The sequence below is a fragment of the Spinacia oleracea genome, chromosome 2 (assembly GCF_020520425.1).
Source record: "Spinacia oleracea cultivar Varoflay chromosome 2, BTI_SOV_V1, whole genome shotgun sequence".
NCBI classification, from domain to species: Eukaryota; Viridiplantae; Streptophyta; class Magnoliopsida; order Caryophyllales; family Amaranthaceae; genus Spinacia; species Spinacia oleracea.
This window is the reverse complement of record NC_079488.1, coordinates 11,074,222-11,089,896: the sequence shown is the minus strand read 5'-3', so window position 1 is coordinate 11,089,896 and position 15,675 is coordinate 11,074,222. Positions and strand designations below refer to the sequence as shown.

The following is a 15,675-nucleotide window of genomic DNA, read 5'->3' as shown; positions in this document are numbered from 1 at the left end:
GCACCATGTTGAAAAGTTATTTGCAACGCACATTAGATAAATGTGCGACGCAAATGACTTTTAGGCGCAAAAAAAAAAAGTCATTTGCCACGCACAATAGCTTAATGTGCGACGCAAATGACAATTTTAGCGCCAAAAAATTAAGTCATTTGCCTCGCACATTGAGCTAACGTGCGTTGCAAATGACTTATTTTTTTAAAAAAAAATATTCGTTTTTTAATATTTTAGTTGGAAATTCCGACATGATCGTCTTTGAAATTAGACGGTTCATTCCCAATACCGGGAATACATTTATAATTAATACCTGTCACAAAAGTTTACAACGTAATTAACGTTCCCAATAAAAGGCAATTAAATTCGTCATAGATCGATCAACCAACATGTTACAACAAACATAAAATTATTACAACAAAGGTACGTAGCTAGCTAGAGATCAAGTTCATATTACAAATTAAGCTAAAAATTCGACATTGTTCATGAAGTAATCTGCCCAAAAATCTTTCACCTCATTAATCTCCTCCGCTGAATAAGGCAATGTTCTTGAAAAATCCTAAAAAAGTGTAAATAATTCAATTTATCAACGATTGATCAATATAATAGTTTTGTGTACTTCAATTTATTATATAAAGTACGTAGTTTATGAGAACATACCTTAGTAAGATCTTGACTATTACCATGATTCATTATTATGTCGTACATAAAACGCATGACGTAGTAGCCACAATCTAGTGATCCCGGTTGTTGAGCACACTAAATGCATTAAAATAAATAACACAAGTAAAATTTCTATCACATTGTATGTTATAATTTTGAAAAACTTATTTCTTAGGTAAATAATAAACTAATTATATATATATATACCTGTGCTGGAATCCATGTTAATTTAGTTCCCTTAGATTGTCCACCTAGTCTCTTGTAACTCCGAAAAGCACTACACATTCGATAAAATATGCAATTATATATACTTTGTTTACACATGTAAATGCAAAGAATATTTTACATGTAAGTGCAATTATATACTTTGTTTACACATGTAAATGCAATTATATACGTAGTAGTCACATTTAAGGCTAATTGGGTCGTACGTTCTAGGTCATTTTTAGGCAAAAATGATGTTTTCGAACCCAACTTTGAACCAAAGAACCTAAGGAATGTTTTCAAACTTATTACACGTCTCATATGCTGACTCGAGCTCGGCATACTAGAACTTGCCCCATGATCTATGCTCTCACCATGCCATGTCCACGTCGTGTAGTTACCCTTAAAACCGCGACGAACTATGTGATCAACAATATCATCAATATCCCGATACCCCCTTGAATTATTGCAATCACAACAAGGACACAGAATTAAACTTGATTCATGTTCTGATTGATGTTTCAAGGCAACCTTAATGAACTCTTGAATCCCTTGTAAGAACCTTGTAGAAAATCGTTTACTACCATACATCCAACTCCGATCCATTTTCAACCACTAGACCAAATTTTGTCAAAGGTTAGAATATAAACTAGGCTATTCATATCATTATAAATCCAAAATTTTGTAGCAAACCCAAAACATGATTTCATATATCACCTAAATTCATTTCATACCCAAAACTTCATTTCATAACTTTTAATTCAACAAAACCTAACAACTAAAATTCAACAAAACCTAAATCCTAAAATGTACCCAATTAAAATTCAACTAAAATTCAACAAAACCTACAACTAAAATTCAACAAAACCTAAATCCTAAAATGTACCCAATTAAAATTCAACAAATAATATCAACCATTAAAATTCAATTATAATGCATAATTAAAATTCAATTATAATGTCCACAATTAAAATTAAAATGCACAATTAAAATTCAATAAATATCAAAACTAAAATTCAATACCTAAGAGAGGAGAGACGACAATGAACAAGGGCGGCTGAGTGGGCGGCGGCGTGGGCGGCTGCCGTGCCGTGGATGACTTCCTTGGCCGTGGGCGGCGACTCTAAAAAGGAAGAAGGGCAGGAATCAGTGAAGTAGTGAAGTGGCGAAGCAGTGAAGCAGTGAAGCAGCAAAGGAACGGCGCGGCAACGACGGAAGGCGGCGAAGGCAACGACGACAGTGAACAGGGTGAAGCCGCCGGTGAGAACAAAGCAGCTAGTGTTGGTGTTGGTTTCGTTTGGGAGGGAAGCAGCTAGTGTTTGTCGAGCAATATTAACCTAATTCAGAATGTTCCTAAGCAATTAAGCTGAGCGCGAATTCGAAAAAAAAAAAAATCAAAACACATTTGCGTCGCAGCTTTGTTAAACTGCGACGCAAATGACTCTAGGATGCCCCCCAGAGTCATTTGCGTCGCAGATTAGTAAATCTGCGACGCACTTGATTGAGTTAATTGCGTCGCAGTTTTACTAATCTGCGACGCAAATGACTCTGGGGGGCATCCTAGAGTCATTTGCGTCGCAGTTTAACAAAGCTGCGACGCAAATGACTAAATTTTATGCTAAAATTTGTCATTTGCGTCACATGTTCAGAATGGCGTGGCAAATGCGGGGATGCAAATAAGCCTTTTTCCACTAGTGGTGGATGGACATTATAATACATCATATTTGGGTTGGTCGAGCGGAGATGATTTTGGAATTTCTAACTCCATAAGCCGACTTTATAACGGTTATATCTTATAGAGGTTTATATTGCACGAGGTAGTATCTTATATTATAACAACAATATTATTTATATGTTTACAACAATAAAAATATTTTTTATATGTTAATGTAAAGGATTGCAATATCAATTATATATACAAAATTTTGTGCAAAATTAATATTTTATATGTAACCGTGCATCACACTTGATGATGGGGCGAGTTTCGATTTTAGATTGGGATGACGACGAAGATAAACATAGATTATTGACTAATATTGACTAATAAATAGAGATTGAGTGTTGGTGAACGAATATAAGGATAACATGTACCCACCTCAGTGATTGGATAAATTCGAATTTATTGGATTTGAATATTTGATAAAATCCTAATTATGCATGTCGTTTTCTTTTGAAAAGTTATCAATATCGTAGCTAATACAATCAATTTTATAGTAAACTAATATCTCGATCCATACATTAAAATATTAGCTGAAAGGCAAAGTAAATTATTTACCGAATATTAGATTGTTAGTTGGGCGGGGTTTTGGGAGTCACCCCGCACATCCGCCCCAAGAGGGCGAGATGGAGGAATATTTGGAGGGTGATGGGATTAAAAAATATATTTGTCGCAGGTGACGGAGCGATTATATATAGATTTTAGATTGGATCCACCCACTTTAGATCACTTACCTTTCATCTAATTTTTGTTTTGAGGGGAAAAAAATAGATGAAGGATAAACGAGCTAAAGCGGGTGGGTCCAATCTAATTGAGTATGAATATATCAACATATTTTTTTACTACTGACCTATATATTATAGTTTTTTGTTTATTTACTCAATCACTCTTAGACAACCGAATTGTCGAAAACTCTAGAATAAAGTTTTAAAATTTAAAACTCTGTGAGTAAAAAAATGTTGCGTCTAATGATATGTTTGATTATTTGAGGTGTGTGTGGATACATGTGTGAGTGTTGGAGCAGACCTGGATGGTTTTTTGTACCCCTCAAAACGAGGACTGGGGAGGGTGGTTACCGTTCCTATCGTGGTTGACGGGGATGGGGATGCAAATTTTAGTCGAGTATGGTTTGTGGAGGCTCAACCCTACCTCAAAGTCAAAATAAATAGGTGGGATAATGAAGTAGATAGGACGAGTATTAAGTGGGTATCTATCAAAGTGAAGGATGGAGAATATATTTATGCTTGATCCATGTGATGAATGACCTAGGATGAAAATAATTTTGTCTATATAACCTAATTCATCTTGATTTTTTAAATAAATAAGATACCCAATATGACAATAACCGATTTTTCTACCATTAATTTAATTAGGAGAATATGTATAAGCTCTATTTTAATAATAATTATCTACTATGTAGTACTATAGTGTAGATTTTATATAACTTTATAGTTGGATTATAAATCGTGCATCGCACGGGTATTATACTAGTTTTTACTAATACGCAATTAGAGATATTAATGTTCAAAGAAGCATGTTGGGATGCGTGAAAAAGAAATGATGCATCTATTACGAAACAGAAGAAAAAGAAATGATGCATCTATTACGAAACAGAAGAAGTATATATATATATATATATATATATATATATATATATATATATATATATATATATATATATATATATATATATATATATATATATATATATACATACATACATACAACAAAAAGTCACAACAAGAATTTGTATCTTTAATGACAACCTAATAACGACGGGTCAAAAATCCGGTAGCAAAAGTCTTTTGAGACGTGGATAACAACCAAACAAAGACGGGAACAACCGTCGCAAATGTCGTTTACGACGGGTTGACGACATAATTTTCCATTAATGACGGCCCCCTTTTATGACGGATTCACGACAGGAAATCCCGTTGTTAATTAACGATTATTTGGCCTTTAGCGACGGGATTTCCCATCGTTTATGGTACAATTTCTTATAGTGAGTTCTTATAATAAAATTCGAACATGAGACATGTCACATGCAAAGTACGTGGATGTCTTTTCATCTTAGCCAACCATGAGATATTCTTTTTTTTTGCACATAAATATATGCAACTTGAAACATCAAATTATATAGTCTATACTAAATTTTTACGTATTACACACCAAAGTAAGATATCCAAAGTAGTAAGCCGCGCTCGAAATCACCCGGTCCAAACACTAATAATCCATGTAAAATCCGCTACATGGTCTGAACCATGCCAATTAAAACTACTCCATACAAAGAGAAAAAGTCGTGCATGGTTGATATAGGTAATTAACCAGAAGAGCAATTCAGGTGAAGTTTCCATAAGTGTGCAAGTGTCGGCTCAAAAACTAAGTAGTTATACTTTGAAGTTTTAATTGATGCATATTTTTTGAGTCTTCACTCGTATATATTTATTTGACCATATTTATTAAATTAAATCCATACATAATTTGAAAAGACTTCAAATCAATAGAATTGACGATGATAAAATTCTTGGATTAGTTTCAACGATTTTCGTTTTCCAGATGTAAAGATGTCTAAGAGCCACGCCATTTTGTTCCTTTTTGGCATGCAACGTTGACTTTCATACCAAGTCAACTTATTTGGTAAACAAATACGAATTATCATCCTACATTCCCATAGGAATATACGTTCGATCTCTATATAAAGGGCACCAAATATTGCTAAGAAAATGCAAGAAACCCATCCACAATAGTACAATACTAAACCAACCCTTTAACATTAGATCGACGATTTCGCAACACATATATTAGCTAACAGAATGAATAATCTTGCATATTTCTTTGTCTTTTGCCTCCTAGCCTCTCTTTCTCATGCCATAGAACTCGACTTTTGTGTTGGGGATCCTAGTCTCCCTAGGGGCCCTAAAGGATATGCCTGTAAACATCCTGCTAGTGTCACAACTGATGATTTCGTTTACACTGGTTTTCGTGGTGAAAGAACCATTACAAATGTCTTTGGGAACAACGTGACTTTAGCATTTTCAGATGCATTCCCCGCCTTAAATGGTTTAGGCATCTCGATGGCAAGGTTAGACTTTGGCGTTGGTGGAGTAATCCCACTACACTCGCATCGTACATCAGAAGTTCTTATTTTGGCCAAAGGCTCCATCATTGCAGGATTTATTGATGCAAACAACACTGCATTCTATAAAAGATTACAAGTTGGTGATGTCATGGTCTTTCCACAAGCAATGCTTCACTTCCAAATCAATGTTGGTAGATCCCTGGCTACTGCATTTGTGAGTTTGAATGGTGCGAACCCAGCATTGCAACTCACTACTCCCTCATTGTTTGCTGGTAATTTACCTGCTAATATAGCTGAGCAAATCACACTTTTGAGTCACGAGGAAGTAATGCGGATGAAAAGAATGTTCGGTACAGCATAATAAGACTCTTACATAAATTATTTCAATGGTCAATAAATAATTTTTTCAATTAATGATTTAATAAAGAGTGTAGAATTTCCCATTTCTGATACTTTTTTCTATTGATAGTTGATTTTCATGATGTATACTCAAATTCTATTTGATGATTAATAAAATACTTCCGTTTTATTTTATACCCTTCCTCCAAATTAATGGTTACTGTAAGTTTTCATGATCTAGTCATGAAGAACTTCAGAGAAAACTATAAGCTAAAGCTTTTAGAGAGAGAGAGAGAGATTGGAGAGAATCAATCAACTATATTGAATTATGACTGAATGAATAAGTTCTTACAACCTTAGCTAGCTTAAATACTACATCAGCTATGAGGTGTTACAGCCAATCAGAAGTAAGCATAAATATGAGAGTCAATCAGAATGATTCTGCTCGTACACCTAGGATGCAACTAGCCTATTACATATAACTGAAGTCATAACAAACTTCCCGAAATCAAGGAGAGGTTGTTATTAGTTCAAGCTTCTAGAAACTAACTGCTGACTTGGTGCTGACTGTATTGCAATGCTTGCTGCAGTGAGGTGTTGTAGTAGAGTTGCACTGCGTGCTGCAGTGAGATGTTGATGCAGCATTAGTATGGTGTAAACCAACACCCCCCCCCCCCCCCCCCCCTCAAACTAGGTGTGGGATAAACATGAACCATGCCAAGTTTGGAGGATAATGACTTGTGTTGAGGACTAGGGAGGATTTTTGTGAATATGTCAGCTAGTTGATGTTGAGTAGGTAGATAGCTAAGTTGAAGCAAGCCTTCAACGACCTTATCCCTGGTGAAGTGGCTTAACATATCTAAGTGTATGAGTGAGGGCTACCGCATGCTGAATAGTAGGTAAATGCATGAACTGGCTTAAGGATTGAACAGCAAATGCAATATCAAGTCGAGTGTGAGTAAGGAAATTCAGTTTTCCCACATAACACCTATACAACTCAGGATTATCATAGGTTTCCTCATCAGGAATGAGGTTTAGATTGAGGGGAAAAGGAGTGACAGCAGGTTTAGAAACATCAAGTTCACATTCAGATAAGAGTTCCTTGGTATACTTCCTCTGTGTGAAAACATAACCATCCTCAGTCTGACTGACTTCATTCCCAAGGAAAAAATTGAGAACACCCAAATCCTTAATGCTGAAAGTTTTATGTAAATGTTCTTTAAGGGCAGTGATCTTATCTTCAATGGATCCAGTGATGATAATATCATCAACATAAACTTCTGCAATAGTAAGATCCTGGGAATCTTTGTTAATGAACAAAGAGTAATCATTCTTAGATTGAATGAATCCCTGTGATTTAAGTTCATCAAGGAGCCTTGCAAACCATTGTCTGGATGCTTGTTTAAGGCCATAGAGGGACTTGGTAAGTTTGCAGACATGGCCAGGAGGTGCTTGGACTCCTTCTGGAACTTTCATATAGACTTCTCCATCAAGAGAGCCATGAAGGAAGACATTATTGATGTCTAACTGGAACAATTTCTTGTGTTTGCTAGCAGCAAGAGAGATGAGGCACCTCACTGTAGACATTTTGACAACAGGTGAGAATGTCTCATGATAGTCAATCCCATATTTTTGAGTCAAGCTCTTTTTAACTAATCTGGCTTTGTACCTTTCAAAGGTTCCATCAGCACTTTTCTTGATTCGAAATACCCACTTACAACCTATGGCTTTCTTGCCTTTAGGCAAGAGAATAAAATCTCATGTTTTGTTTGTTTGGAGAGCTTGGATTTCCTTGTCCATTGCAGTGATCCATTGTTCATCATAAATGGCTTCTTTGTATGAGGTGGGTTCAATACACTCCATGTGTGCAGCAATGAGAAGTTTGTGCTTCTCAGGTAAACTGTCAAAAGCTACCAGGTTACACATGTGCTTGGTTGTTTGAGGAAAAATATAATTTTTTAAATGAGAAGGTGGTTTGGTGGATCTGGTAAATTTTCTAGTGGGAAAATAAGTAAATGAAGAGGGGGTAGAAAGGGAATCAGGAACAATAGTAGGAGAGGAATCAGGAATAGGGTTAGAAATAGAATCAGTAATTGTGTGAGTATGAGTGTGTGAATCAAATGGAAGATTTGAAAAAGAATGATCTTCTGTAGAAAATGGTGTAATGATAGGTAAGAAGAACTGAGTAGGATAATCAGTAGACGGAGTATAAGAAAAATGAAAGGGAAAGTGTTTTTCATAGAAAATCACATCCCTTAAGATTACTGTTTTATTTGTGCCTAGGTTCAGAACCTTGTAAGCCTTTTGATGGGGAGGGTAGCCAAGGAGAACACATGGATCAGCTCTAGGATCAAATTTTGATCTATGGACTTTGGATCTAGTAATGTAACATAGGCAACCAAACACCTTTAAATGAGAAAGATCAACATGAGCTTTGAACAATTTTTCATATGGTGTAGAAAATTGAATGCTCTTGAGAGGCATTGTTGATCAAGTATGTTGCAGTTAGAACACAGTCACTCCCAAACTTGTCTGGTAGTTTAGATTGAAAGAACAATGCCCTAGAAGTTTCCATAAGGTGCTTGTGTTTTCTTTTCACAACACCATTTTGTTGAGGTGTATGGCTGCAACTCTTTTGTTGTAAAATACCCTTGTTGATAAGAAATTGTTTCATATCACCCTCAGTCAGATCAGGGGCATTATGATCTAATGTGTTTGACAGATGTACCAAATTAATTCTCAACATACAATAGGAATTGAGTCATAATTTGAACTGAATCAATTTTACTTTTCATTAGGTGAGTCCATGTCATTCTTGTGTAATCATCCACTATGGTGAGAAACTGATTACATCTTGAAGAATCAAATACAGAGTAAGGACCCCACACATCAATGTGTAACAATTGAAATGGTGCAGTAGTTTTGATACTACTACTAGTTGTAAATGGAAATCTAGTTTGCTTAGCCATAGGGAAAATATGACAGAAACACTATGCTAAACAACCTTTAACATCAATTCCCTTTATGTTCTTTATTTTTCCAAAAGATATATGACCTAATCTAAGATGCCAAAAAAACTTTCTTCGAGATCAAGCCAGATTTCCCTTGTAGTTCTTAGGTATAAAACACTTCTTGAAATTGAAGGTTTAAGAGAAGCTAACATCCAAGAGATTACCGGATCATTACATTTGCACTAGATTTTGTAATTGGAAGAATTTGTGGCTGGTTGATTTAAGCTTCCATCAACAAAGCATAACTTGTTCCTTGCTGATAATGCAATCATCATAGAACGTTTACTGTGGTTGAAACATTTGCCATCAAAAACAATAGTAACTAATTTGGAGGCATTCAGATCATTGTTACTTTAGTAATAAGCAGAACTTGGATTGAGGGAAGGATCTACTTGATCAGTAGGCATTTTTCTGGATTTCTTGATGATCGAAATTCTTTAAACAAGCAACAGATTAAAGAGAAATTCTACTGAATTTAAAGTGAGAATGAAGAAAAACTTGCGGAACTTATGCAGGATCTAAAGATTCTGCTCTGATACCATGTAAGTTTTCATGATCTATGAAGAACATCAGAGAAAACTATAAGCTAAAGATTTTAGAGAGAGAGAGAGATTGGAGAGAATCAATCAAATATATTGAATTATGACTGAATGAATCAGTTCTTACAACCTTAGCTAGCTTAAATACTACATCAGCTATGAGGTGTTACAACCAATCAGAAGTAAGCATAAACATGAGAGCCAATCAGAATGATTCTGCTCGTACACCTAGGATGCAACTAGCCTATTACACATAACTGAAGTCATAACAAACTTCCTGAAATCAAGGAGAGGTTTTTATTAGTTCAAGCTTCTAGAAACTAGGCTGTTGACTGCTGACTTGGTGATGACTGTGTTGCAATGCTTGCTGCAGTGAGGTGTTGTAGTAGAGTTGCACTGCATGCTGCACTGAGATGTTGATGCAGCATTAGTATGGTCAGAGCCGGTCCTGACATTTAATGGGCCCTAGGGGGAAAAAAAATGGGCCCCGCATATAAATAAAAAATTTAAACTTCAAAATCTACGCAATATAAAAAATAATTTAATTAAAATAACAATAATAATATGTTTGTTTCTATTTTTAATGTACATTTATCTACGGAGTACTCCGTAAATATAAATATGTTGATGCAATAATTTTTTTCATCTTATCTCCATGATGTCGTTATAAAAAAAGATGAAGAATGTTCATTTCTTGTAAGTATATAAGGTTTCACAAAAAGAAGGAATATATACGTGAATAAAATTGATCTTAGATCGTGCAAGAAGTATTTGGCGAACTAATTTAATGTGACAATTAAATTCCTTAATACAAATAAATTTGTATATGCTAATATTTTGAAAAAATGTTGAATGATCTTCATTAGAAGCTACTCCCGTAATTCTTAGGAAGGAAAAGACTTAAATAAATTTTTAAAAAAACTTAAATTAAAATATGAAAAGAGGAAAAAGAAAAAGAAACGTTATCAAAACAAAAAAATAAATAAAGAAAAGACTAAAAAAGAGATTTGAAAGAAAGACAAAAAGAAAAAGGACAGAAGTACGGAGTAAAAAAACGAAGGAAGCGGAAAAAGAGGGAGTGAATCGATCCCGTGATTTACGAAAAATTAAACAAGTTTTAGTTACCACTGAGCCAGGAACGCTTCTACTGACATTATTGTGTTACTTTATACTAATACTAAACAACTGGACGCGAATTATGTTAGGGACCCCTTTCGACCCTGGGGCCTAGACCGTCGCACTCCTCGCCTATGCCCAGGGCCGGGCCTGAGTATGGTGTAAACCAACAGTTACCTTACCCAGCTCGTAGAACTTGCTTTTCAAAATTTAAATTTTCACGACCAATGTTTTGACTCTGTAACAATATTGTACCAAATATTATTTAGTAGTACTCCCAACGTTCCTAATTTATATTATTGTCCCTTTAACATTTGCACATTAGTTTAGAAGAAGAAAATTAGATGTTGTTTTGTCTTATACAAAGTATTATTGAAATCATTATTTAAAAACATTGGTTTTAATGCACTGTGTTTTTTGGTGTTAGCACCCAGTTCACCCCTAAAGTTAATTCGGATTCAGAACGAATTCTGGGTGGATTGGTTTCAGTCCCCTCCCAATTGTTGTTGCGGGAGATCGAACACAGGGTCCTCTTTACCAAGTTCAGCCCCAGTCACTACTGAACTAACAGTCAATTGGTTGGTTCCAATGCACTGTAATTGTAGGAGTTCTTATGAAAGTATTGTAAGTTACTCATATATAGGGTCATAATGAGCCGAGCCGAGACCTAGCCCATAAAGACTCGGCTCGAGCTCGAAGCTCATCAAGCCTGGGAAATTGGGCTCGAGTTCGAGCTCAAAACATTAAAATCGAACTCGGTTCGACTCGAAGCTCGATAGGCTCGTTGAGGCTCGATAGACTCGCTCGAGGTTGATCATCAAATGTTTAATTAAGAAACATGTTTATCAACTTTTACATGTTTTATATGTTAAAAATAAATATCTATTAAAATTAATTTATGCAAAAATTAATTTATAAAAAATACATATATTAAAAAGAACTCGATCTTGCTCACGAGCTTTTGAACCGAGCCATTGATAGCTCAGGCTTAGCTCGTTAAGTTTTCGAGCTGAACCCGAGCTCGACTCGATTTTTTACCGAGCTTTGTCGAGCCGAGCATCGAGTAGTTGCGATCCGGCTCGGCTCGTTAACACCCCTACTCATGTACTCTAATTTCTCTTTTTCATATGCACATTCTCATCGTTCTAACACACTTTCATAATAATCACTAGTATTTTCGTGATATTAATTAAATTATCAATGTGAAATTTATATTGATGTTACTCTGTATAAATAGACATGGAGTGGAGGAAGTAAATTCAACGGAGAATCATTTAAAAACAGGGGAAGTAAAATCTACTCCCCTCTTTCTTTTTTAAACCTTCTTACGTATACTCCTAACTTATACACAAGTTTGCTGTACGACGGGATGAATTGGGCTTTCATTAAGTTATTTTACCCTTAAATTATCTTAAAGTACCGTGACATTAATACAAGAAAACCCTGTTTTAAGTATATACTCCGTAGTGGATTATACAATATTATTCATTATACGAGAAGTATAATTTTTAGTATAAAATTAGTGTATCGCTATTCGACGCCCGCATACGCTAATATCGCCCGCGTTTTTTATATGAAAAGTCGATTTTACCTTTATAAAATTATATCCCATAATAATAATAATAATAATAATATTAATAATAATAATCGCTTCTTCTCTCAAATTATGGCGATTATGGAGATTAGGGCAGCTCCCATATTCCGGTGAATTATACGGCCGTTGAAGGTGATTCCGAGCGGCATTTCGAGGCGGTTTCAGGTGGCGGTTTCAGGCGGTTTCGGCGGATTCAAGCGGTAGTTTAGGTGCAATTTTCTGGCGATTTTGGCGTCGTATTCAGGAAGTTCTCAGGCGGTTTTGAAGCAGTTTTCAGGCGGTTTGCGGGGGCTTTTCAGGCGTCGGGATTTCGGGGCAGTCTTCAGGCAGTTACGGCGCGGTTTCCGGCAGTGTTGCGTGGTCTTTTCCGGTTCCTGGCAGTTCGGGAGTTCGTTTCAGGTTCTTGCGTTCAGTTTGGTGTTCGTAATTTGGTGTTCAGTTTGGTGTTCAGTTTGCGTTCAGTTTGGCAGTTCAGGTTCTGATCAGGTTGGTTCAGTTCGTAATTTCAGTTCCTGTTCGGGGTTCAGTTCAGTGATTTCAAGTTCGTACGTCCAGTTTGGTGATTGGTGTTTGTCTTGGAGATTGGTGTTTGTCTTGGAGTTTGGTGATTTGGTCAGAATATTGCATTGTTGTTGTGCGTTTGGTGATTGGTGATTTGGTCAGATTATTGCATTGTTGTTGTGCGTTTGTTTTGGAGATTGGTGTTTGTCTTGGAGTTTGGTGTTTGTCTTGGAGTTTGGAGTTTGGGCAGCTTGAGTTGTTGCTCTTTGGTGTTGTTATTGTTTGCGTGTGTGTTGAGGTTATCAAGTGTGCGTTTGGTGTTGGTGGTGCTGTTGAAGTGCTTTGATATGGAGGCTTCCGTGGAGAAGTTTCATTGCCCTTTTGTGGGTCTTAGCGGGTGCCAGGATGGCGGTGGGCGTGGTTTGGTAAGGAGTTCTCTGATCACTCACTTACGGGATCGTCATTGTTGCTCTGATGTGCGGGATGTAACCCGTTAGTCACTAACTACCAATTTGCAGGTTTTTACTTCGGCTGAGGTTACCTTTCGTCGTATGGGAATTTGGTTATGTGGAGATTGTTTCAAGACGCATACTCATCGTATTAGGTGTCGGCATGGCAGTGGTTCTAGTACGGTTTTTGTGGACCCACCTAATTCTGGGGATGGTACTATTCGTTTTACTCTCTACGGTATTCAAAAACCTCAAGCTCCTGCTTCCGAGCTGTCTACTTCTGATGCGCCTCGAGAACAATATTTTTCTTTTGATGTTGCTCTTCTGGACACTTTATGGTCTAAGCGGTTGCGTTCTGTGAAATCCATCCCTCCCAAATGTCGTTTGGGTTTTTCGCGAGTTCTGAAAGGGGCGCTTGATAAGGTGATTTGCAGACCAGATGACATCGCTTGTTGGGTTCAGTTGCTCGTGTTACCTCTTTGTGTCCTCAAGACTTTTTCTCCACGAAGTAATCGTGAGTGTTCCTCCGGTGTTAGGCGGCGGCAACAGGAGGAGTGTATCACCTCTGCTATTCGTTCTTGGGGTGTGCCTGGCGGTTCTGAGCAACTTGTCATAGACACATTGGCTAGCGTGTCTCCCTCTCTATTGGATGTTGACGATGACCATGATTTGGCGGAGCGTAATATTAAGCAATGCAAGAGAAAGATTTCTGACGGTCACTACACTGCTGCCGTTAGGGTTCTTTCTTCCTCAGGTCTTGCCCCTTACGATGATGCTACTCTTGCAGATTTACAAGCAAAGCACCCTTCCGTTCCGGTCCCTACCTTACCGGATAACCCTGTTGATCATCACCTTTCTGCTTCCTCCGTTGTTGTTGTGGAGCAGATTATGGGCTTTCCGCGTGGTACTTCGTGCGGTAGAGATGGCTTGCGTGCTCAGCACCTTTTGGATTGCTTGGGTGGTGCTGCTGTAGCTGTTTCTGATGAGTTGGTGGATGCTATCACTCAGGTAGTTAATCTCTTTCTTGCTGGGAAGTGTCCCGCTGAGCTTGGAGGATACATTGCTAGTGCTCCTCTTACGCCATTGGTTAAGCCTGGTGGGGGTGTTCGGCCTATTGCGGTGGGTACTATTTGGAGGCGCCTTGTTTCTAAGGTCGGGGCTGCTTTGATTGGTCCGCGTTTAGGAAACTACTTTGGAGGTCTGCAGTTTGGTGTTGGGGTTCCAGCAGGTGGTGAGGCCATTCTCCATGCTGTCAATCGGTTGGTTGAGGCTCGTGGGGCCGATGTTGGCCTATCTATGTTATTGGTGGATTTTCAGAATGCTTTCAATTTAGTTGATCGATCGGCTTTGTTGCGTGAGGTTCGGCTCCATTGTCCTGCTCTTTCGCGTTGGGTTGAATTCTGCTACTCTTCTCCAGCGCGGCTGTATTATGGGGAGCATACCTTGTGGTCTTGTCAGGGTGTGCAGCAAGGGGATCCTCTCGGCCCTTTGCTTTTTTCTCTGGTTCTACATCCATTGGTGTGTCGAATTCGAGACTCATTTGATCTATCTCTTCAGGCATGGTACTTGGACGATGGCACTATTGTTGGTGACACTTTGGTGGTTGGGCAGGTCTTGGAGTTGATTTTGGAGGAGGGGCCTCGTTTAGGTCTCCATGTTAATGTTGGGAAGACGGAGGTTTTCTGGCCTTCGGAGGATCCACGCTGTCGTCTAGAGGGTGTCTTTCCTACGGATATTGCTCGTCCTGAGCTTGGTGTTAAGTTGCTTGGTGGCCCAGTCAGTACGGATTCTTCTTTTTGTAAGGAGGTTGTTTCGCAGCGTGTGTCGAAGACTGTTGTGTTGATGGATGCTGTAGCCAAGCTTAATGATCCCCAGTGTGAGTTGTTGCTTCTTCGTGCGTGTACTGGAGTTTCTAAACTCTACTTTGCTATGCGCACTTGTCCGCCTCATCTTTTCGAAGCGGCCCAATTATCTTTTGATGTGGCTCTGCGGGCTTCTTTAGAGCGCATCGTGGTTGCTTCGGGACCTGGGTTCGGTGACTGGCAATGGCGCCTTGCCACCTTGCCTTATTCTTATGGAGGATTGGGTGTTTATTCAGCTGGTGATGTTCGGCATTATGCTTTTCTTGCATCCCGTTTGCAGTCTTCTGGTTTGCAGGATTCGCTTCTTCGGCTTTCAGGTGTTGAAGGTCCGGGACCGGCCTTTGATGATGCTCTTGGTCTTTTCAACAGGACCGTGGAGACCGACCTTATGCGTAGCCCTAGTGAGATCGCTGCCCCCAGACTCATGAAGAAATTGGCAGACATATATTTCACGAAGGTTATTGCTGATGCGGAATCCGCCTACTCCTTATCTTCACGTCTTGTTGCCCTATGGAAATCTCAGCAGGGGGATCACTCCTCAGCTTGGTTGCGGGCAGTCCCCATCTCGGGGTTAGGCCAGACTATGAACGGTAAGACTTATCGTTCGGTT

At 38.1% G+C, this 15,675-nt stretch overlaps 2 protein-coding genes across 2 annotated transcripts; one reads left to right on the top strand and one right to left on the bottom strand.

The window, feature by feature from the left end:
• Window positions 1-266: 266 nt before the first annotated feature.
• Window positions 267-1,136, bottom strand: LOC130466776 (uncharacterized). Its single transcript, XM_056835372.1, has 3 exons — window positions 862-1,136; window positions 652-750; window positions 267-550 (listed from the first exon to the last, which is right to left on the bottom strand). The coding sequence occupies exons 1-3, from the start codon at window positions 976-978 to the stop codon at window positions 452-454; spliced, it is 315 nt and encodes a 104-aa protein (XP_056691350.1). The 5' UTR covers window positions 979-1,136; the 3' UTR covers window positions 267-451.
• A 4,157-nt stretch (window positions 1,137-5,293) lies between these two features.
• On the top strand, window positions 5,294-6,188 carry LOC110798513 (auxin-binding protein ABP19a-like). The gene has a single exon (XM_022003692.2). The coding sequence runs from the start codon at window positions 5,389-5,391 to the stop codon at window positions 6,013-6,015; it is 627 nt and encodes a 208-aa protein (XP_021859384.2). The 5' UTR covers window positions 5,294-5,388; the 3' UTR covers window positions 6,016-6,188.
• Window positions 6,189-15,675: the final 9,487 nt, after the last annotated feature.